The sequence below is a fragment of the Nyctereutes procyonoides genome, unplaced genomic scaffold (assembly GCF_905146905.1).
Source record: "Nyctereutes procyonoides isolate TBG_1078 unplaced genomic scaffold, NYPRO_anot_genome, whole genome shotgun sequence".
NCBI lineage: Eukaryota > Metazoa > Chordata > Mammalia > Carnivora > Canidae > Nyctereutes > Nyctereutes procyonoides.
In genome coordinates, this window is record NW_026575142.1 from 8,667,785 (window position 1) to 8,692,506 (window position 24,722).

General features: G+C 38.0%; 1 protein-coding gene across 1 annotated transcript in view; it reads left to right on the plus strand.

The window, feature by feature from the left end:
* The window catches only part of CCDC141 (coiled-coil domain containing 141), a 181,520-nt gene that overhangs the window by 83,371 nt on the left and 73,427 nt on the right, over nt 1-24,722 (plus strand). Inside the window, exon 7 of the mRNA XM_055308600.1 lies at nt 13,820-14,014. Coding sequence (XP_055164575.1) covers nt 13,820-14,014 — 195 coding nt within the window. The remainder of the gene's footprint in view (nt 1-13,819; nt 14,015-24,722) is intronic.

The following is a 24,722-nucleotide window of genomic DNA, read 5'->3' on the forward strand; positions in this document are numbered from 1 at the left end:
TTTGGCCCAGGGCGCGATCCTGGAGACCTGGGATCGAGTCCCACGTCGGGCTCCCAGTGCATGGAGCCTGCTTCTCCCTCTGCCTGTGTCTCTGCCTCTCTCTCTCTCTGTGTGTGACTATCATAAATTTAAAAAAAAATTTAAAAAAAATTTAAAGATTTTCATTCATGTGTACAGTATGTCCCTCGGAACCCAGACCAAAACTACTCTCAGAGGGGCTCTTAAGGAGTATGGAGATAGGGTCAGGCACCTCTCCCTTTGTATGAATTGTCACAAGAAACAGTAAAGGCAAATAATGTTAATGTGCTCTCAGTGTCTGATAACACTGGTATGTATGTATGTTCTACCTAAACCCTCACACCCTGAACAATCCTGTCACATCTTACCTATCACTATGCAGTACTTTTGAACACTGAGTATTCAAGAGCATATGTTAAGGGCTTCAAACCATTTAAGACAGTCCTGTAATCTGGGATAGCTGTGCAGTGTTACCTTACCCAGTAGTTGGCTTGGGCAGTCATGTTGCTTCTCTGCATTCCAGGCACGAGAAGGAGCACCGGCTGGGAGATTATACACATGCCTGCACATTTTTTAAATGTGTATGAACAAATCCTGAGTTTTTTGGTTTCTTCTTGCTACTTTAGTTTGTGATTTTATTTTTTCTTATAGACAACTTTAAGTCTCTTTCTTCACAGTCCTTTTGGATAGGCTATTCTCACTGAAGAGGCTTGGACATACGTGGGAGAAATCCATGAGAGCATTTGCTGGTACAATATGAGTGTGTGGGTGTGTACGTAGATGTGTGGGAGTGCTTGAGTGTGTATCTGAATGTGTGTGTGCGTGTGTGTGTGCGTACAGGCAAAGATGGGTGGTGAGTATTGACTTCAGGATTCTAAGCTCCGCCTTTCTAGAGAGACCTCTAGTCAACAGGGTCTCATGAATAGAATTCCTCATCTTCACACTCAAAAATCTATTACACCTCATTTCCCATCTCAGTTAAAGGCAACTCAATCCTTGCAGCTACTCAGATCAAGAGTCTTCACTTCCTCTTAGAGGAAATTCACCTGGGCTGTAACTTCTAAACGGCTTCAGAATCCTGTGGTTTCTCACCATCTCCACCACTGTCCTGGGGACTGAGCCACTTGCATGTTTGCCAGGCTGGTTACGGTAGCCTCCTCATGAATCCCTACACTTGCATCGCTGTCTCTGTACTCCTCCTCTTCCAATGTATTCTCCAAGACAGCCCAGTAGTTTTATTTTTAATTTGTTTTTAGCTTTTCAAGACTACTTGCTATTTACCAACAACTTAAATCCTTTTTTTATCATTTAATTTTTTTTCATCATGATAAATATACTCTTTGTTCCCATCCCTTATTTCCCCCTCCCCTTCGCCACCTCCCCTCTGGTAACCATCAGTTTGTTCTCTGTAGTTAAAAGTCTATTTCTTGGTTTGTCTGTCTTTTTTTTTTCTCTCTTTACTCACTAGTTTCTTAAATTCTACATATGAGTGAGATCATATGGTACTTGTTTTTCTCCAACTAACCTTTTAACTTAGCATTATACTCTAGCTCTATCCATGTTGTTGCAAATGGCAAGATTCCAGTCTGTTTTGTGATTGAATAATATCCCGTTGTACCCCCACATCTTCTTTATTCATTCATCTCTTGATGGACACTTGGGCTGCTTCCACAGTTTGGCTAGTGTAAATAAGACTGCAATAAAACATAGGGGTGCATGTTTCCTTTGAATTGGTGTTTTGTATTTTTTGAGTAATGTGATTCCTGGATCATAAGGTAGTTCTATTTTTAATTTTTTGAAGAGCCTCCATACTGTTTTCTACCAATTTGCATTCCTACCAAGAGTGAAAGAGTTTTCCTTTTTCTTCACGTCCTCACCAAAACTTTTTGGTTCTTGACGTTTTGATTTTAACCATTCTGACAGATGTGAGGTGATATTTCATTGTAGTCTTGATTTGCATTTCCATGATGAGTGATGTTGAGCATCTTCTCATGTCTCTGTTGGTCATCTGGATATCTTCTTTGGAGACATGTGGCTGTCCAGTTTTCCCAGCACCATTTGTTGAGGAGATTGCCTTTTGCCCATTATATATTCATTCCTCCTTTGTTAAAGATTAATTGACCATATAACTGGGAGGTTTATTTCAGGGTTTTCTGTTCTATTCTATTGATCTGTATGCCTATTTTAATGCCAGTACCATACTATCTTGATCACTACATATTTGTAATATAACTTGAAGTCCAGAATTGTGATATTTCCAGCTTTGCTTTTCTTTTTCAAAATTGCTTTGGCGGGCAGCCCGGGTGGCTCAGCAGTTTAGCACCTGCCTTTGGCCCAGGATGTGATCCTGGAGTCCCGGGATCAAGTCCCACGTCGGGCTCCCTGCATGGAGCCTGCTTCTCCCTCTGCCTGTGTCTCTGCCTCTCTCTCTCTCTGTCTCTCAATAATAAATAAATAAAATCTTAAAAAAAAATTGTTTTGGCTATTTGGAGTCATTTGTGGTTCCATACAAATTTTAGCATTGTTTGTTCTAGTTCTGTGAAAAATGCTGTTGGTATTTTGATAGGGATTGCATTAAATGTGTAGATTGCTTTAGGTAGCATAGACATTTTAACAATATTTGTTCTTCCAAGCCATGAGCATGGAATATTTTTCCATTTCTTTGTGTCATCTTCAATTTTTTTCATAAGTGTTCTCTAGTTTTCAGAGTATAGATCTTTTACATCTTTGGTTAGGTTTATTCCTAGGTATCTTATGGAGTTTTACGCAATTTGGTGTAAATGGGATCAATTCCTATTTTTGTTTTTTTAAGTTAAGTCAGATTACGTCAATCCTATGCTCCAGTTTCTTCAAAGCTTCCCACTTCTCTCAGAATGAAAGACTCCATGATTATAGTCCCCTCTGCCCTGCTCTGCTCCCACCATGCCCCTTTTATGCTTCTCCTCCTGCTGCTTTTTCCATCCACACTCCCCTGCACTGGTTTCCTTGCCCTTACTCCAGCCAAGCAGGAAAATTCCCACCTGAGAGCTTCCCTCTAGCTATGCCATCTTCCTAGAAAGCTCCTTCTCTAGAGACCTATGTGGCTCACCCACTCCCTTCCTTCCTGTCTTTGCTCACACCTCACTGAGCAAAGAGGCCTATCCTGACCACTATGTTTAATACTGCACAGAACTCTCATCCTGCATGGAACCCTTAGGTTCCTTACCTTGTTCTATTTTCTTTATTCTACAACTTCATCACCTTATAACATCCTAGATAATGTACTGATTTATCATGTGTATTGGTCATAAGCAAAATAAAATAATAGCACAGCACCACTATCACTAATATTGGAACTACCCCATCAGCCCACTACTGACTCCCCTGGCCTAGATGAAGTGTTTAGGGGAATGCCTGGCATAGAATAACCCTGCCAAATAAGTGTTGATTAAATGAATAAAGAACTATAAATGGGATCTTTATTACAAGATCTGTATCTTTTAATTGACTATAGTAATTGACTATTGTTGCTATGTGTGAATGTCATTTTCTTATATTGATCCTGTATATAGCAACTTTGATGAACTCTTATTGATTTAAATTATTTTTCTAGATTCTCTTGCTTTTATATGTAGAAAATCATTCATCTACAATGACAATAATGTGTCATCCTTTCTATCTCTAATTAATGAATTAATTTATTTTGTCTGATTGCATTGGACAAGACCTCCAGTAAAAATGAAGACTAGCAGCAGTGGTATAGGGCATTTTTGTTTTGTTCCTGACTTTAAATAGAAAGATTCAAATGCTTTATCATTAAGAATGATATTTAAGTTTTTAGGGTTGTTTTTTTTTTGTTTTGGTTTGGGTTTTTGCTTCTAATTTTGTTACATTTTGGATTAAAAAATCATGGATGGACACTGAATTTTATAGATGTCTTTTTTTGCATTTGCTGAGTATCATTTTCATTTTATTTGGTGAGTTGCATTTCTTTGTTTTTCAATGCATTTAATTTACTTTTTGGCCAATATATTTCCATTATTAAAAAAATATTAAAGGGAAATAGAAAAACCTTTAATAAAATATTTGTGTTTTTACTTACCTGATCCCCCTTCCTCATGTCAAAACTAACTACTGTTATTAGTTTTTTATTATCTGCTTAGTTTTTTTATGTTAGCTAAACAAATACAACTATATATTCTTATTTTGTCCCTTCCTTACCTCATTAATGGCCTACTAAGTTCACCCTTCTGCATCTTGTTTTTATCACTTGGTTATTTTTCTTTATTAGTATATAGGCAATGTTCTGATGTTTTTGCTACTGGATATTCCATTGTATGGATATATTTATTTAAACTGCCCCCAATGATTGACCTTTCTTATTGCTTTCAAAGATTAAGTTTTTGTAGTTTTTTTTAAGCTTCTTAAGATTCTTTTTCTTTTTTCCTTAGCTTTTGTTACTAACTGTATTAACTCTTTTTCCTTAACTTTTTTTTTAAAAAAGGTTTATTTATTTGAGAGAAAGGAGGGGAGTGAGCAGAGGGAGAGGTGAGAAATCCTCAAACTTTCCACTGAGTATAGAGTAGGGCTCAATCCTAGGACACTGAGATCCTAACCTGAGCCTAAATCAAGTGTTGGCCACTTAACTAATGGAGCCACCCAGGTGCCCCTCTTCTTCCTTAACTTTTAATTTAGAAACTTCACACAGCAAATTTGAAAGAATAGCACAATGAATGCCCGAATAGATTTCGTCACTTTTAAAATTTTGTGACATATATATATATAGATAGATATAGATATAGATACTTTTTCTTAAATCATTTCAAAATAAGTTGTGAGCATTGTGTATTTTCACCCCAAATATTTCAACAGATGTCCTTTTTTTAATTTTTATTTATTTATGATAGTCACAGAGAGAGAGAGAGAGAGAGGCAGAGACACAGGCAGAGGGAGAAGCAGGCTCCATGCACCGGGAGCCCGACGTGGGATTCGATCCCGGATCTCCAGGATCGTGCCCTGGGCCAAAGGCAGGCGCCAAACCGCTGCGCCACCCAGGGATCCCTCAACAGATGTCCTAATGACAAGGATGGTTTCTTCTATAGTTATAATCCAGTTTTACACCCCATAAATTTAACATTGGCAAAATAGTATTTTTTGTTCTATTGCTCATTTTCAAATGTTTTCAAATTGTCCCAAATCAAGGATGATGCACTGCATTTGATTGTCACGTACACTCCTTAGTACTACCCTCCTGATTTGACTTCTATAATTTCTTCTCTATTTTTGTTTCTCTGGTGTAAACTTTTTATTCTCTGACCATTGCATGAGTCCAGGCTCATCCTTCTATTTTGCCCTTAGCTCTCTTCTCATTTCCCACACTGCTCTTTAATGAGTCATGCTCTGCTTTCAAAAATTCTCTCTAAAGAGTGCTATTCGCAAATCTACCTCTCTGGTTTTGGCTCCTCTCATCTGGTACTGCCCAGCTTTCATTTAGATGTTTGCCCATGGGCTCACTCTTCACTCTCCATTCCACCTCCACTCCTCTTTTGCCTTGGAAACTCCCACCCTTTTGCTTTAGGTCTTAGCTCAAACATCATTTCCTATGAGAAACATTTATTACTTTTCCAAATTTTTTTTTTTACTTTTCCAAATTTTTAAAAAAGATTTTATTTATTTATTTGAGAGAGAGGGCGAGAGAACAGCAGGGGAGCAGCAAGGCAGAGGGAAATGGAGAAGCAGGCTCCCATCTGAGCAGGGAGCCCCATGTGAGGTTTAATCTCAGGGCCCTGGGATCATGACTTGAGCCAAAGGCAGACACTTAACTGACTGAGCCAGCCAGTCTCCCCAGAATTTTCGGAATGAAATAGTTTTAGCTCTGTATGATCCAGCATCATCCTTCTCGATCGCCTTGGTAATAATCAACACCTTTGCCTACATGCTCTTGCTCAAGCTGCCTCTTCTGCTCAAACCAGCCCTTTGCCTTCTCCCCAGTCCCATATTACACTCATCAGTTGAAGGTCTCACCCATAATTAAGATCTTATAAAAGGTCTCCCCAGATTCACAAATCAGAATTTATTTTTTCTTCCACTTAAAAATGTTTTATTTTCCATTTGTACTTACAATGATCTATTTTGAATTAGTTAGATATTCTTAAGATTTGTTATATATTGCTTTTTAGATTAGACCATCTTCAGCATAGGAGCATTATGCAGTGTCCATCCCAGTATCATTTGCTGCTAATTCACAGATTATTGAATATGGAAGGTATGGAATGAGACTCTCATGCATATACATGCTGATTAGCTGAAAAGTGAACCTATGTAAAGATGAGCTGAAGAAATTCTAGCTTTGACTAGACTTTGTTAGAAAATGAGTAATTTCTTCCATACCATAGAGGCTAAGGTTTTTCCTAAAATAAAGAATACACATATTATAAATATGATTATTAAAAGTTTTCAAGTAAAGTTAAAGATAACCATATAAATGTATAGAAAAATTTGGGAAAAAACTGGATGAATTTTGTACTTTCTCTTAGTTTTTTTTTCTTTTCTTTTCTTTTTTACTTTTTGCTTCCCTTTTAAATCAGTGGCTCTTTTGCCTGACACAATAATATGAAGAAAGTACAAAGTCAAAAGAAATGTCTCCATTTTCTCTCCATGAATTAGGCCTAGTGATATTCAACTTTGCAGCATGACTGTTTTAAATTCAGGATAGGTTGGTGTTAATCATTTAAGCAGTATAAGGATAAAGATTTTATTTATCATTGTATTTTCTACAGCCTAACACTATACTAATTGAATGAATGGAGTAATTTGTAACACAGAAGTTAAATTTTAGATATGGGAAATCATTAATACAAAATATAATTTCACAGAGTCAAGTTAACTCAAAGTTGCGAGGTTAAAACCTCTCTTATTAAATAATCATTTTTTCTCATTTATTGGTAAAATTACACAGAAACTATTATAGGTCTATTGCTCCTAGTCATTCAAATATTTTGGAATATTCTAGTCCAGTTCCAAAATTTGTCAGATTATAAGTATTATTTGCTTGTTCCCGATTTAAGTAAAATGCTTCAGATTTTTAAAAATACATGTTCTTTCACTACCAATAATGATTCAGTGGATATAGGATTGGTGTAAGAAAGCATATTTTAAAATTTTTTTAAGAGATACTGATAGCCAGATTTAAGAGCTATTGTTTTAGTCTATATCTGATATTCGTTGTCAAAGTAATATATATGAATTTTCCCCCTATTTCCCAACTTAACCTATTTCATTTAGGAAAATCATCACAAGAAGTGAACATCTAAATCCAATAATTCTCCCCATGGTTGAGTTATATGTTGAGATCCTGAAGATATCTCCCACAGATGCTCTAGAATATTAAACAATAAGTACTCTGAAAACATTAATAGACTAGGACCACCTAATCAGCTATTGCCTGATTGTAGGCAAATTGTGTTAGATGCAAATAATCTGGCCAGCTACACTTTATTAATTTTTATTAAAAATGGAAACACCACTACCCCCAAATCTGGCTCTGTTCCTTACTTTTGCAACTCAGAGAAAATATGACTAAGAGGAATAAGAAATCTAAGAAAAACAGCAAGGACATGACAGTAAAGAAAAAATAGTGATTCTTGAAAACAAATCTTCAGAAGTTGTCTCCCCAACTTTCCATGTATTTACATTTTCACCCAAAACTATGTTGAACTAAGGAAGAAAAAAATAAATGTATTGTTGCTCTACTCATTATTTTGAAGATTTGCTCATAAATGTAGTTTGTTAAGATTTTATTTGATTTTAAAAATTTATTTTGCCACACATCATTTTGCTTCAGTATTAATAGCAAAGCACACTGCTCTGAGCAGCTGGACAACAAGCTCCACTTGGTGGCCATGCACTGAACAGGATTAGGGAAACAAGAAAATTCCAAATCATGGCTTTTCCTATGATTTTTGGAATATTTGAATGGACAGAGGAAAACAGCAAACAACCATTACTCAAAAATTATTTTGGTAATATCTATCATTTCTACTATAGACTATCAGTCCCACTCCCATTAGGGTTATTTATGGGAAATACAGCTAAAATTTCAAGTTTTGCTAGGGCCTAAAATCTGGGAATTTGAAGCACAGCCAATTCATCCCTGAATTTATAGATGATTCACTAGAGAAGCAGATGCATATATGTGGTGGTGCATTGCATTGCATTGCAGAGAAGTGAGGCTTGGAAAAGCAAAATGCCCTGCTTGAGATCACTTACTAAGTTTGGAATAAAAAGTATATTTCTAGCTCCAGTTCTCTTCTCTTACCCACAAGCTCTCCCTGGTTCAGTAGCTATGATTCTCTGTCTAATGGCTGGGAAGTTAAACACCACACTTCTTTCTTTAGGTGACACAAAATCACAGTTCTTGTTCTTCCTGTTTGCCGTGAATGCCTTTGCTGAAATGCATCACAGTGAGGGCCAAGTTCAAATGGCCTGTGGACATTGAACTCTGTGGATACTAAACTCATCCAACGGTGGGATGGGACCCAACTCTTCCAGTAAGATCCTTGCTTTTGTGTAGATCAGTGTAGAAATGCCTGGAAACGGAGCAAGGGAGGAAACTGTAGCCCAGTTTGCAATCCAACTTGGCATAATCAGAGTTTCAGCGTTTCAGGGGCTCACTGCCACTCTTTAGAAGCATAAAAATTTCCTCTAAAAAGAAATCCCTGCTCAAAACAGACTTTCAAATATTCTCTGATTAAAATTGCCAGGTTTATTTTGTTTGTACCAGCTGTTAATGCAATCATGTACAATTCTATGATTTTGTGTCAATGAGTTAATTCTCCTTGGTGCTGAACCAAATGGGACTATAGACTTAGAAAATGAACAAGAAATGGTCTGTGTCTAATGAGATGTCCTAGGAAATAGCCATGCTTTTGGGGACTATACATGAGCTCCACACATGCTTCAGCCAGATGTGATTTTGGCCCGTCATCTCCACAGCTGGTATTTTCTTAGTAGTTTATATAAATACGTCCTTTATTCTTTCTTGTCCATCTTCCCCCTTCCACTTAAAAAGTACATTCTGAAGTCAAGTTTATAACGAAAATAATTTTACCACATGGTGTTGGGTCATTAAACCCTCTCATCTACAGCGAAGTTTTCCTATGAATAGAAGCTTATAAACATATTGTGATTATAGTGTTTCTTTTTAAATGGAGGAGCTAATCTTCCTAGTTTTTGAATCTACTTGCTGGATAATTTTTATGCCAGTCCATGACTTCATTCAAAGACCTAACCTGGGAGTATAGAAAAGACAGAAGAAGTCATTTTCACCTTCTTGTCTATCAGCATTAATCCTCTTAAACATACCTTTCAATCAAGGGATCCAACAGAAGCTCAATTTCCTCAGCAGATGGAACACTGAAAGGTACAGTTTAAAAAGTTAACACCCGCGAGTGAGAAAGAAAAAAAAAAACGGAGTGACCTGAGGAGACACCCCGAGCCCAGACACACAGTGCCACATGTCTTTACTAGGTCAGACATATGCATGTATCTCTGTCAAGACTGAAAAGCCAAGGAAATGGCAGGCTTTGGCTTTCAGCTGGTAGGGATACATACTGGAAATATTTTATTGCTAAGTGACTGAAACACAGTCAAGAGGTTTAACACTTAGCAGGCAGCCAGCAATGGCTAGCAAAGACGGACTGCAATTTTCTCCATTGGGTTCCTCCCGCCCTGACAACAGTGACAGCTTAGTTTCTTAAAAATAGTGTGATGGATTCAGATGACTCTGGAACATTTTATGTTAAAAATAAAATAGGGGTGGATGCATCCCCTAAGAAAAATGGCTGGGGAAATACATCATCAGAATGTTATAGAAACACATCAGAAACTGCCTACGGATTGCCCAAAGAAAACAGAACCAATTTTCTGAGAAGATTGAATAGAAATATTGAACGGACCCAAGTTCATTTAATACCCACAGAGTTCATGTGAAATGCAATTAAGAAGACTGGGGATGGAGAATAAGAAAAGATACGAGCCACAAAATGGTCCTTTATAGCTTCTTTAGAAAGTCATAGCCCACTTTTTATAAACATGATGTGAAGCACAAAGTTGAAGTATATTTTCAAAGAGTTGGCTCTACTCCAGAAGTCTTTCTTTAATGTTGTTTGCAAAATTTATGCTAAAGGCAGATTTATGAACACTGTTAGAGAACAGGTATTTCCTTCTTATTCACAGAGAAGAGTTTTATTATTTTGGTCTATTCGCCAAGCAAAATTAAGCTTGAGTTTGGGCTATAAATTCTCAGTTCTATATGTAACAGCATTGTTTATTTAGAAACAATGAAGCTTCTGATTCTAAATCAGAAAATCTGAGGGTCCTTTAAGACTTTTCTATTTCCAAGGCCTTATCAGGGTTTCATAGAACCTTCATCTCTGTAATTCTAAGCCAATAAATTTAATCTTTCTATGCTGTAACAAACACTTTCCACCACCTCTCCTCTCTGAAGTGCTGAGGTCAGTGTACTGATTGAGAAACAGGGTCTAGAGTTCAACAATCTGAGTTTGAATTTTGGCTCTTTCACTTACTGGTGTTGAGAATTCAGGCAAGTTCTTAATCCCTTTAAACCTCCGTCACCCCATCTGTAAAATGAGGATAATAACAGTTCCTAACTTGTAGGAATGTGGTGAAGAGTGAATGAGATGATAGATGTAAAGCATTTAGCACAGTGCTTAGCATGCAGAAAGAAATCACCGCTATCTTGCAGACAGTTAGGACACCTACACCTTAGGGCTTTGTGTTGTCCAGGCTGAACACATAATGGCAGTAACCCACTTCTCTGTGTCCTCTTTTTCCATTTCCTTCTCCCTAGCTTTCTAGGCCTTCCCCTCTAATGAGCAAGTGGTTAAGTGGTCTTCCTCTAAGGAGCAAGAAGATTCTGGTCAATGATAATTTTTTGAAAGAATTACCTGCTTTATTCTGTTTTAACACATGAAGCACTTCTGGAGTCCATTGAGGATTCGTACCCCACAAATCTTTTTTTTTTAATTTTACTTATTTATTAATGAGAGACACAGAAAGAGAGAAAGAGACATAGGCAAAGGGAGAAGGGCTCTAGATGCAGCACTAGAACCCAGGACCCTGGGATCATGCCCTCTGCTGAAGGCAGACTCCCAACCACTGAGCCATCCAGGTGCCCCATACCCCACATATCTTAACAGAAAATGAGAGAATGGATACAAAAGACAGAAGATGGACTAGTTGGGTCACTGGAGGGATAGAGACAAAAGAGGAAAGACATAGACAGACTTGTGAAAGCAGGTGACCTCCTAGGTGATTCATCTGCTTTTAGCCACAAGCACAGAATTTCCCAACATTGTTCCAACTGGAGGATTCGTCCCCTGAGATGATCAGTAAACACATGGTTTCATGATCAAAACAGTTTGTCCAGAATATTTCAAACCACATTTCCAGCTAGGAATCTCAAAGCATGTTAACATATTAAGGATTCCAAGAAGGCCTGCAGTAAAGAAACCTGCTTTATTTTGTTTATCTCATAAACATCATACACGACACGGATCAATACGTAACACTGGTCAGTAACATTTAGAGAATCCTTCCACTACCATTATTTTTAGAGCTGAGAAACAGAAATTCCCATGAAGAACAAATTTGGGAGTGGTAGTGAACCATGATAAAACTGATGGAATGTAAAGGGGGACTAAGATTTAGTGAATGCCTATTTCCTGTGCCAGAAATTGTGCTAACTGCTTTAAAAACATTTGCTCTTTCCTCATAAGGTTAAGGTAATAGTTTTTAAGTGGGAGGGATATTTACAGTGTTTTACGAAAGAATGTCATGACACATATTAACTGAATTAAGTGGGGGGCCTAATTGTTCTTTAAAAAAAGAAGGAGCTTGGGAAATCACAAAGCCTGTGTTCATGCTTCAGAATATTGATTTTGCACTCACTGAGAAATTTGGAGTGTCAAAAGTTCATAAATACCAGAAGTAAAAACAGTGAATCACCAAAGTAGTAATTAGTAAAAGTTTATTGTGCACACAAGAAAAAGACAGTTTGCAAACCGGAGCACTCACCCCAAAATACAGAACAAGGCTCAAGGGTCTAGTATTACAAAGCAGCTAATATAGTGAGGAGGCTGTGACTGCTTACCCTTCACAATTATTGGTCATAATATGAGAATTTTCTTAAATGACAGGGAATTGGTCAGTGGTTACCTCATATCCACCTTGGGGAAGGTTCAAGTTTTGCTTATACTTTCCAGAGGTGTAAACAAGAAATGACCCAGGTCAAGACAGTCTCACAAAATAAGCTAAATTAAGCTTTGTTTGTATGACTCAACTGGTCTTGTCTGCCCAGGCAATTTTCAGGGCTGGTCTCCATTTGTTTTTAACAACCCTCCCCCCACTTTTGGTCATTCTCTCAGAAGGCTGAGAGAATGATCAACCACTATCGTGCTTTTTCCAGTTACCGCCATTGAGGTAGCCAGGCTGAAGAACCCCGCAGTCACTGGTTCCATTAGTTGAGTCATCACGATGTGTTTGGAGCACCAGCATACATTTCATATGGTTGATGGTATGAATATACATGAACATGATGTAAAATAGCAGTTTATATATTGTTAAAGGAAAGAACTACATTTTATTCTTTCTTTGTACCCCCAAATCATCCATCCGAGTGTGATGCCAAGTGCATAGTATTTAGTATGTCTTCTGAAATGAATGAATGGAAATAGTAGTGGTAAACTGCACTAGAATCATACTTATTTTGCACAGTATAATATAACAAATTTAACTTAATAATAGGATATTTTACCCTGGGGAACAAGCCAGGATGGAGTCAGACTGTAATTTTTGAAATTTGGCGCTAAATCTCTGATGCTTTAAAAAACAACCTATGCTTAGCGCTCCAGTCTCAGCTAAGAGAGGTACCAGAAAATTCACTTGCAAGACTGCCATGTTAGAGATAAGCATGGCTTTAGGAAGCTGAATCTGGCTTCAGTTCTTTTTGCAAGAAATTTAAATTTCCCTTTAAATAAATTGTTAATATGTTCAGTTTACCCCAACTTACTTACTTTCTTTCTTCTCTACTTAACTGTTTTTCTTCTTCATGTAACAGAAAGCAAAAAGCTACCTCTTTTCTTTTCCTGAAATGTTTATATAGCATTAAGAATGAAGCATTGAGAGGTGAGACTCAGGTCAAGAAGGAGAGAATACTGCACAATAACCGCTATTAATTTCATGAAGAATAACAGATCTTAATTTCGGTTCTAAGTGTAGGCACATACAAAAACACCAGCCATAAAATATGAGATTTCTCTTCCTTTCTTGTACTCGTTTGCCCACATTGGCAATGAGATTGAATTGTGGGAGAGAGACTTTCTTTTTATTTGAATGAGTGAAAACAGGTTGCAAAGAGTTAGAGACTGAAAAACACTGTTGCCTATTTTTGAAGTATATTTTCAGACAGCATTAATGGAAGGGGAAGTGGCCTGTGTGCGGGGCAACTGGACACTCCATCAGTCACACTCCCTGACCCCCCCAACCCCCCACCCCAGCCGAGCTGCCCTTTCCTGCTATCATCCCTCTCCTTTTCTGGCCTCTTGCCTTTGTTCTCTCTCTCTCTCTCTCTACTACTACATCTTGGTACTCAAACCTGGAATGGAGCATTTACCCTATCATTATTTGAAAATATAGGGACACGTTTCTGATACGGTCAACGCACCTAAATGATGTTCTCTGAGTCTTACCAAAGTTTGCAAAGGGGAGGATGCGTAAAATAAGCTGGAGTGCTCTCTTGTAGGAGTGGAATTCTGCTGTTGAGAAGCTGAAGAGTGATGCACTTGGGATTCTGCTGTCCAAGGGCTACGTGGAGAAAGAGCACCTACAGCTCTCTAACCAGAAACTGAATCAGCTCCAAGGAGAACTTGGTCAGCTCATGGCGGAAAGGAAAACTTGGTTAAGAGAGGCAAACGGTTTTTTTAGCAGCGCTCATCAGGTCAGTGTGAGGTCACATTGGTAATTTTAGGTAATCAGGGCAGACGGGTGAGTGGCTCGTTACCTCGCTAGGCTGGGGCACATCGCAGAAGTCTGGGTTCTGCACACAGGTTCAAAATTAATAGCAGCAGAAATGAACTTCTAAAATAGATTCTTGTCATGGCCATTACTTGGATCTCAAAATAGGAGACTCTGTGCCTTGACATGCCAAAAAAAAAAAAAAAAAAGTCCCCTTGAGAGTTTCATCTTAGAGCTGTCGTTGATCTGTTTCAGGGGGATGCTTGTGCCAACATGGCAGTGTTTCTCACGGAGTAACGGAATTATCATAAAGTATGTCTGGATGAAATGGACCCTTTGAAACTTTTACCGAAAATATATTTCCCCTTTAAAAATTCTCTTTCATATATCAAGTAAAGATATATGGATGTTGCAAGCCTTCTGCGTGCAAACCATAAGGCTAGAAGCAGAGCCTCAACCCGACTGCCCTGCCTTGGGTCTGCCTTTTAAAGTCAGCCAAGGGAAAATCTTGCTCTGGACCATCCCCAGGTCTTCTTGAGCTGGAGAAGTGCTCTGCTTCTCATGGCTGATTCACTTGATACTGATGGTAGCAGGTGGCTCTTGGTGACTGGGAATGTCTACATGTTCACCTCACATGTAGTTCTGAAGCTGATGATATTATTATTTGAACACTTTTTTCTACCTTTTCCAATCTAAATACACCTCCAAACTGACTTATTCGAATTGCTTAATACCTTAAATTTCAGTGATACTTTTGAAACTGGACAATGTGACAGGAAACCAAAGGATAACCCCCCAGAAGGTAAGTGTATTGTGATTTAAGGTCATGATATCAACAATCTGAATACAATGTTCTGGCACATATAAAAATATTTCCTTAATTTTTTACTAATACGAAATTTGAAAAGGATGAAGAGTACCATTCCAAAATAGAGGTGCTGGAATTAACAGTAAATAAGGAAGTGTTCAAGAAATATTTGGCAAATTATTTGTTTGGGATTTCTTTGTTCTAAGAGAAGAAACAGAGCATGTTACTGGAGCTATTGAACTGAGTAAATGGTAGGGCTTTAGGAAAGTTCCTCTTAAATAGTCCTGATTTCAAATAAGAGATCTCTAACTTGCATTGCACCCTCATTCTACAAAATGAGGGAGGCATCCATCGGTTAATACTGCTTCTAAGGAAGATAGTCATAGAACTTGTTGCTATGGTAAGACAAGGCTTCTACAATAAGCCTATAGTTTCAGCCCTGTAAAATATAGTTTTTCTCACTCTCTTTGATTCTTACTCTCTTGCTCTTGCTTCCTCTGCTCTCATTATCTGGTAACTTTCCAGGGAGACTTTGTTCTTACATTATTTCTGGGCCTTGAGGGAAAAAGAATGACATTTCTTGCAATAGTGGGAAAAAAAAAAGAACAGAGTGATTACTTTCTCAAATTCATATAGAAATTCAGGTCAAATCTTAAGAAATTATGTTTCTTAACCCCTAAGACTTGACTTCTAGATTCCCCGTTTCATCACTTGAAATGCCATGACATTCAACTTATAACTAGTTCAGTTGGGATTTATCCATTCTGTATTATCCATGCTATAGCATTCTCTACAGTCAAGTGGCACTTACAAAGGTATAGGATTTGTTCTCCCTTTTCAAAACATCAGGGAAGTAATTTTTAACTCCAAATTTAAGAATCAGGGTGAAAGTTGCTAGATTTTTACGTCAGCAAAAATAGAAGCCGGAGTGTGGACCTTGGATATTTAATCATGACTTTTGAAATGAAAAATTTATCATATTATTAAGAAGCAATAGGTGAGGAAATAATGTAGTGGGTAAGCCCATTTAAATGAAAGAAGGAAACTCTTCTTAAGACTTGCAAATGGTATTTTTCATTTTTTATTTATATTGTGGAATCTCCAAATTTTACAAAATTCTCACCATTTTACCCAACTTTTGGCATAACAATTATACATAACCCTAGTTAAAGAGCTGGATTTAAAACATTAATATAATTTTAAAATCCCTTAAATTTTTTTGCTACCCTGAAAATTCTGTTTACACTACGTAAGGGGTATTGTCAATTTATATCACCTCTGAAGCACTGAATTTTCCTTTTAAAAATTCACTTTACTGTACCGTGAGTGCGCTGGATATTTCTAATTGTGAGCATCCCTGTCACTAGATGAAATCATGTTGTCCAAGATTATGAGGCACCTGAAATTTTACCCAAATTTCAAGCTAATATGCTAACTTGCCACCGTTTTGTGGATGCTCACAAAAGACACATGACTGCTGTGTCAGTTTTGAAAGACTTTATTATTCACAAAAACAATAAAAGAAATGTCAGTGTGTCGAATCACTTTCCTAAGTCCAATTCCCTGGGGCGGGGGCAGGGGGTGGGTAAGGGGGGCGATGGGCCAGCAGATGGGCCCAGCTGGACGACTGCAGGTGCAGCCTGGTGGAGTTCTAGGAGGGGAACCCTCAGCTTGGGGAATCTGTTTTATAGCAAACAATAATCCAGCCTGCCGTTTGTCTCAGAAGGAGACATTTCCTCAGCCCTGAAGGTTGCTGGCTGCAAACCAAACACTGAGAAATGGCCCAAATAAAGAAGGGTCAGTGTTAGGCATTCTTGGCACACCAATCATGATGGCTAGGAGCTCTAGTGACTCTCCCAACACATGCAGCGCTGTGAAAGAAAGAGTGCTTTAAAAAACGGTTATTTGCTTTGAAAACCAATTCTATTCTTGATAAGTGAATTATTTGTTCAGCAAACAACCTTATTCCAAATTTGTTAAAGCTAGGTCAATATTCCCCTTCAATATCTGTGCCAAATACCAGCGTAAGGAAATATGCTAGTATCATATATGAATGAATGAATGAATGTGACAGCTCGAGTATTTGCTCAGTAAAAAGTGAAATGTATGATTTTAAAAACACGACTTTCATTTTTTAAAAATTTTGTTAAAATGAAAAAGATGTCCTAATCTCATCTGCAGAATGGACTATTGTTAGTGCTTTCTTATCATATATATTTCTCTTTTTAATCTGGATTTTTAAAAATCATATATTGCTGGTACCTTTGTTGCAAGCACCTGGAAATTTTCCCTCTTTCTTCCTCTCCCTTCATTGTAATTAATTCCCCTCTTGCTCAATTTCATATATGGATATTCTTATTTACTAGAAAGAAAGTCATAATAATTTCTTTTAGTGACGTCTCTAAGTAGTGTGGTGAATAATTAATTACTCTCCTTCTTTAGGGACTCATTTCTTTAGCATATTTTTGCTACATAATTACTGTGTGTCAGGTGCTATTCTAAATGTTGGGGATACAGCAGAGAACAAAACATAACGCAAAAATCTAGATTTGTGCAATTCAGTAAAGTAGAATCATCACCTAATTATCCACCTCGACAAGACCTCCCCACGGCCTTTGCCCTGTGGATTCAGGAGTGGCATCGATTGGCATTTAATCCTGCTAGAGGTTGGGATTACCCCAAGGTTCAAGGGTCTGTTTCTTACTCAGAGCGTCCGCAGCCTTTGGCTTGAGGTACGGCAGTTTGTACCTGGAGTGAGCGGCAGGTGGCGATGTTAGCACACAGGACCCCAGAATGTTGCTCCTAATGCTTTTTCATAAACCGGCCACTGGATTCAAGTGGACACTGAGCCAACGTTACTTAAAAACCTGAGAGACCCCTTTTCCATTTTGGGGCTATCTACCATGTTGGTGAACTTATTGCTAAATCACTTAGCAACGAATACAAGAAGGGTTAACTGTCAGTGTGGGATGGCAGCTGATTGTTTCAGATGAAATCAAAGTAAGGATGGAGCTTGGTACGATTTTTCTCATTTATGTATACACTATTTTCCCATTCTCAGAATAGGTGCGTGTTAGCCCAGACATGGGAAACAATCAAGTGAAATGGCCCAGGTGTTGTACATATTGAAGAATGAAGAAACCTGTCCAAGTAGCGGACCTAAAAAAATATTTCCAGAAGGAATTGGTTAAGATGATATAAATGAATTCAGGAAATTAAACTAATTGTCATTGGACGTCAAGGGAAGTGTACCTACATTCAGTTTCATAATTCTTAGGCAGCCTGTCTCAGATTTCTCCTTTCCAGAACAATTTCCCTCTCTCTTACAAAGTACTAATGCATCTTTTTTTTAAACTCCCTCCATTCTTTTACGTTTCCATTCAGCTAATGTATCATCTACCTAATGTTTTCATGTATCATATATGTACTTTAGCTAAAGCAATTAAAGATATAATCCTTGCCTTCGGGACCTCTTGGTCCTAGTTTGGAGGAGAGGTAAGGGAACGGAAGTGTTGTGCACTTTGGGAGAAGCCCAAAGCTTCCGGAGTGAGTGTAGAGAATTAGGGAACACAGAGGAGAGGGCCAGGGAAGACGTGTCAAAGAAGGCTTCTCTAGAGACAATGAGCACTGAGCTAAGTATTAAATGCTGGGGCAAGAAGGGGTGGGGGAGGACTGAGTGGTACAGAGTTATGCCTTGTTTGGGGGAGCCTGAGGTAATTCATTTTGCCAAGAATGTAGGATATAAGCCCAGAATGATGAGGGACATGCAGTAGAAGCAGTCAGGGCATGAGGGACATCTTGAATAGCATGCTAAGAAGATTCTGTCTTGGGGTGCCCGGGTGGCTCAGTCAGTTAAGCATCTGTTTCTTGGTTTCAGTTCAGATCATGATCTCAGGGTTATGAGATCGAGCCCTGCATCAGGCTCCACACACTGCACAGAGTCTGCTTGAGATTTGCTCTCCCTCTCCCTCTGCCCCTCCCTTGCTCGTGCTTGCTCTCTCTCTCTCTCTCTTTTTCTCAAATAAATACATTTTAAAAAGAAGTTTCTATCTTAAAAAAAAGTTTCTATCTTATGCTGAATATATCCTTAAATATGAAGAGATATTGAGGACTTTTAAAAATCATGAAGCAAACCTCTTGATACGGAAGCAAATGATGTCTTAATTTACTCTCCTCCTGTATTCCCTCTGAGAGAATGGTTTAGAAATCTTTAGTTTTAGAACTCAAGGACAGACTATTTAAACCACAGCGAATATTTTATATACATATATATACAACATATATATAAAAATAACAAAAATATATAAATAATAAATAATACAAAATATTATATATGATAGAAAAGTTATCAAAAACAAGAAATGCCTTTAACATCTTACATGTCTCATGAGAGCCCACAACTCAACCCATATTTAATTAGTCTTAAAATGAAGGCACTCAGTTTTATTGTCACTTACTCATGAGTATCCTTCACAATAAAGCTGTTGAGTGACTTCTAAGCGAGTCATGAGTGTATTTATTGGTTTCCCTTCCACGTACAATTTTAAACTGTTATATCTCTCCATTGGCATCAGATATAGTCTTCCTTGTATCGTAGGCATTCCTGGGTAGACTTTCTTTTCTTTGCTTTGCTGAATTAAAACTCCTTGAGAAAAATAAAAAATAAAAAAATAAAAAATAAAAACTCCTTGAGGATAAGAAACATGTCTATTTTATTTTGCATTCACCAGGACAGAAGAACACCTAGGGCAGTGCCTTTCAAGTAGCAGATGCTCAATAATTATTTGAATTATTTGAAGCAGTGAAATATTAGAAACATTATATTTTCATAAGAGATTACACTGATCCAAGGTCATTGGAATGAGATCCTTTTGAAAGAGGAGAGCTTAATTACTTTAATACATGATTTCAAGCTCAATCTCTATGTCATAGCTGAGAAGGGAATTATGCTGGATGAAGAGATCCACATGTACCACCCTTACCTGTACCACCTCCTCCAAGAAGTCTCCAGGGAGCACTAACTGCTTTTTTTTTTCATTATTCCCATAGTATTTCTCTGTGCTCCCTAGAGACAGATTGTGTCTTAGTCATCTGTGCATACCACCTCGTGTTCAACAAATTTTATTGAATGAACGAGCAAATGACTAGCTATGTGATAAGTCAATTTACAGTTTAAGCCTGAGTTTTCTTATTTTCCTTTTTTTTAAGATTTTATTTATTTATTCATAAGAGACACAGGGAGAGAGGCAGAGACATACGCAGAGGGAGAAGCAGGCTCCCTGCCGGGAGCCCGATGCCAGACTGGATCCTGGAACCCCGGGATCACTCCCTGATCCAAAGGCAGATCGCTCAACTGCTGAGCCAGCCAGGTGCTCCGTGGGTTTTCTCTCTTTATTTTTTATTTTTTATTTTTTATTTTTTTTGGTTTTCTCTCTTTAAAAAAAAATTCTAACATTCCTTATCTACTTCAGGGAATGCCATTCAGAATACGAGTTCCAGCAACTGGTGATAAATGTACAAAAAAAAATCTTTTCAGGATAGAGTTGGAGTATAAATAAATAAATGGAGTTGTGGAGTATTAAGTGAAAATTTTTAAGTGTTTATTAGGATGACACTTTTCTATGAAAGTGTATAACAGCAATGATTGTATTTTACATGATATGCAATGTAAATGTATCATTGCATCTAAATGAATAAATAGCATGAGTACACACACACACACATAAAATAAAATAAAATAAAATAAAATAAAATAAAATAAAATAAAATAAAATAAAATAATAAGACAATATGGTAGATTTTGGAGCCAAGCTGCTTTATGCACCTCACAGAGTCACTGAGCTATTTTTTTTATAAATTTATTTTTTATTGGTGTTCAATTTGCCAACATATAGAATAACACTCAGTGCTCATGCTCATCCCACCAAGTGTCCCCCTCAGTGCCCGTCACCCATTCACCCCCACCCCCCGCCCTCCTCCCCTTCCACCACCCCTAGTTCGTTTCCCAGAGTTAGGAGTCTCTTATGTTCTGTCTCCCTTTCTGATATTTCCCACTCATTTTTTCGCCTTTCCCCTTTATTCCCTTTCACTATTTTTTATATTCCTCAAATGAATGAGACCATAAAATGTTTGTCCTTCTCCAATTGACTTAGTTCAATCAGCATAATACCCTCCAGTTCCATCCACGTCGAAGCAAATGCTGGGTATTTGTCATTTCTAATGGCTGAGGAATATTCCATTGTATACATAAAGCACATCTTTATCCATTCATCTTTTGATGGACACCGAGGCTCCTTCTACAGTGTGGCTATTGTGGACATTGCTGCTAGAAACATCGGGGTGCAGGTGTCTCAGCGTTTCACTGCATCTGTATCTTTGGGGTAAATCCCCAGCAGTGCAATTGCTGGGTCATAGGGCAGGTCTATTTTTAACTCTTTGAGGAACCTCCACACAGTTTTCCAGAGTGGCTGCACCAGTTCACATTCCCACCAACAGTGCAGGAGGGTTCCCCTTTCTCCACATCCTCTCCAACATTTGTGGTTTCCTGCCTTGTTAATTTTCCCCATTCTCACTGGTGTGAGGTGGTATGTCACTGAGCTATCTAAATGAGTTGATACATGACTGGTGCATAGAAGAATTAAGCACTTACTATGCTCTAGCCATTATTTTGTTATTATATATGCATTTAATACTGCACTGGCCACTTTCATGTGACTTGAATGCTTCTGTTCATTTTCCTGTCCCCAGCATGCACCACGGTACATGCTCCATAGAGTCCAATAAACGTTTGTTGAATAAATGAAAGAAAACAAATGCTTCATTCATTGTAAAGGGACACTTTCCATGATTCTCAAAATCATCCTAAAACCTAGTCCACTTAGATAAAAGAAACCAGAAAGTATAAACAATGACTAGCTGGGTTCTACTTGTGGGTGGAGTTTATCCATCTCAAAGATAGGCTTACCTCAGAAAAGGTGAGAGTTTGTCAATACATAAACTTCCTTCACTCTTGTTGATACAATGCATCAGCGCATCAGCTACATGCCATTTTCAACCCCAAACTCACCTTCCAATGTTTTTTCAGCTTTTCAGATTGTGAGGCCCAAACCAGGTTGAGGACCTCAGGATTTTACACATCTCTCATTAACACCACGAAGCCGCCTTTTAACACTTGGAAGGGGGGTGAGTGCTGGGGCCCAGCAGAGAGAACCTTAGAGACACAAGGGATAAGCAGGGACACCAGTAGGGAGCAGCAAATACTGGGAGCTGAAAATCACATCACCCTTTGGCTCTCCCCTTTCTGGCATTTGAGAGCTGGGGCAGATTTGGACGGGATCTGAATCAAGTATCAGCTCTCCAAACCAGGAGTCACAAGAAATTATCTCAGGTGGTGTTTAGGAAAGGAAATGGAGGCTCTCCGTCTTGATGAAACTGAACCCCGAAGAAATCTCTGCAGACAGTGAGATTCTCTAATGAGAAGCTGAGTTTTGTGACCTTGGTAATTATAAAAGTTCCAACCAAACTCATTTTTCAGCCTTGGAACTCATGAAAGGAAAATTTCAAGGTTCTACACTGTTCAGATTTGTTTGTTTTTAATGTTGATTCCCTTTAAATAAGCTAGTCTAGCAGCAAACAATACCACATCAAGCATCTTTGTGAAATAGTGTGATACAATTATTCTGGGTGACTCATGGTTCTTGCTTAATTTATAAATCTCACTAATTATTTTTAAAAGAGTAGAACGTGCTATGTCCTGCTACCATGTCTATTTGATTTGGTTCAGCCCCATTTTGGATCTTGTACTTAACAACGGAGGAAAAAAAATCCTTTTTTTTTTCTTTTTTTGCATCAGTTATTCTTTTTTTTAATAATAAATTTATTTTATTGGTGTTCAATTTGCCAACATACAGAATAACACCCAGTGCTCATCCCGTCAAGTGCCCCCCTCAGTGCCCGTCACCTATTCACCCCCACCCCCCGCCCTCCTCCCTTTCCATCACCCCTAGTTCGTTTCCCAGAGTTAGGAGTCTTCATGTTCTGTCTCCTTTTCTGATATTTCCTACCCATTTCTTCTCCCTTCCCTTCTATTCCCTTTCACTATTATTTATATTCCCCAAATGAATGAGACCATATAATGTTTGTCCTTCTCCGATTGACTTACTTCACTCAGCATAATACCCTCCAGTTCCATCCACGTTGAAGCAAATGGTGGGTATTGTCATTTCTAATGGCTGAGTAATATTCCATTGTATACATAAACCACATCTTCTTTATCCATTCATCTTTCGATGGACACCGAGGCTCCTTCCACGAAAAAAAAATCTTTATTAGCATCGTAAAAAAAAACCAAATAACTCCTTAGTCTTTCCAAACCAAGGCAAAAGAGCCGAGCGGTCTCCTTATCTGCCCAAGAACTGGTTGGTACACTATAAAATAAATCATCAAGAAAAGTTAGAATCCAGAGGGAGAAAATATTATCCTTGTGCTCATATCCTTGTTTTCGCCCCTAGTCATAAAATCTGTATTTGACCAAGTTTGAAGAAAGAGAGGAGTGTGAAGAGAAAACTATAAAGGAAATATTAATTCCACAGGAGTTTATATGGGAGTCATAGTGTCATTGCTAAAAATAACTTGCTCTATACCATGTGTGAGACAAAGAGATTCTTTCCAGGCTGGATCCAGTATATCAGGTTCCTTTTGCATATGGTAAATAGAAAAACATTCGGTTCTATTCCGGGAATAGATTAAGTGAGAGCAATGTTACTTAGATCATTTCTGGAATTGGTACATGGATTCCTCATCAAATTCTACTTGGGGATAAGATAAATGAGTTTTACATGGGATTCTGACAATCACAGACAGTGTAATCTTTTTGAAAGAGGACTCCTCTTAAAATCATTAAATTTAACATTTCTGTGTGTTTAGATGATTCCCAGTAGGGTTAGTTTTGGATTATGGATAAAAAAAAATAAACTCTCTATACTATATGATGGCAAATTAAATTTAAATAAAAATAAATAAATAAGCAAAAAAAAAAAGGAATAAGTTCTCTTACAGTATGCACCTCACCTTATTTGTAAATATATTTGTTGAGCTAATGAAGGAACACAACCACTCACCTCCTTTCTTCCACCATAATTCTATCAAGTGTGATACATGGGATAATTTGTAAGTAGGTACTTTCCTAACACTTTGATCTTTTTGAGAAAAAAACTCTAGAAGAGAATTTGGCTATTTTAATTCTAAGTTATGGGTTATCTTGGTCCTTGATGTGCCACCTCCTCCTTCTAGTGACTGTTTTGCCTTCAATGTATTCCCACATTATTGAGATATAATACTTTTATGGTAGCGTTCAAGAAGGGAATGGAGTCCCCTTGCACACATTTAATGTACATGCAGCTTTAGACTCTAACTCCTATAAAGATGAGGCCAGGGCCCGAGGATATGAGAGTAGCAGCTGTTCACTGGGGCGGCAGGAGGAAAGGCCCAGGCAGAATGAATGGCCGCAGCAGGTGGTCCCGCTCTTCTCAGTGACTTTTCAAAGATGTGTCCAATCAAGAGTTAGAGTAATCAGGAGAAAATAATTTCTGAATATTTTCTACACGTCCACCTTCTTGCCCTAACTTTCCTACGTTTTTCCCATCTTTCATTCTCAAAACAACAACAAACATGTATTAAGGTTATAGTGGCTTAATGCTAAAACAGAGTGGGATCAAACTTGTAGAGAAGAAAAAGCACTTTGGAATTCTCTATCCTTTCTCCCATTCACACAAAGAATTTTGGGAACTCTTTCTTTTAAGGGAAGAAAGAAGTGAATGCCGTCACGTGTCGTATATACACTTTCTCTTTATTTCTTCCTTTAGTCTAGCTCCATGGCTCCAAT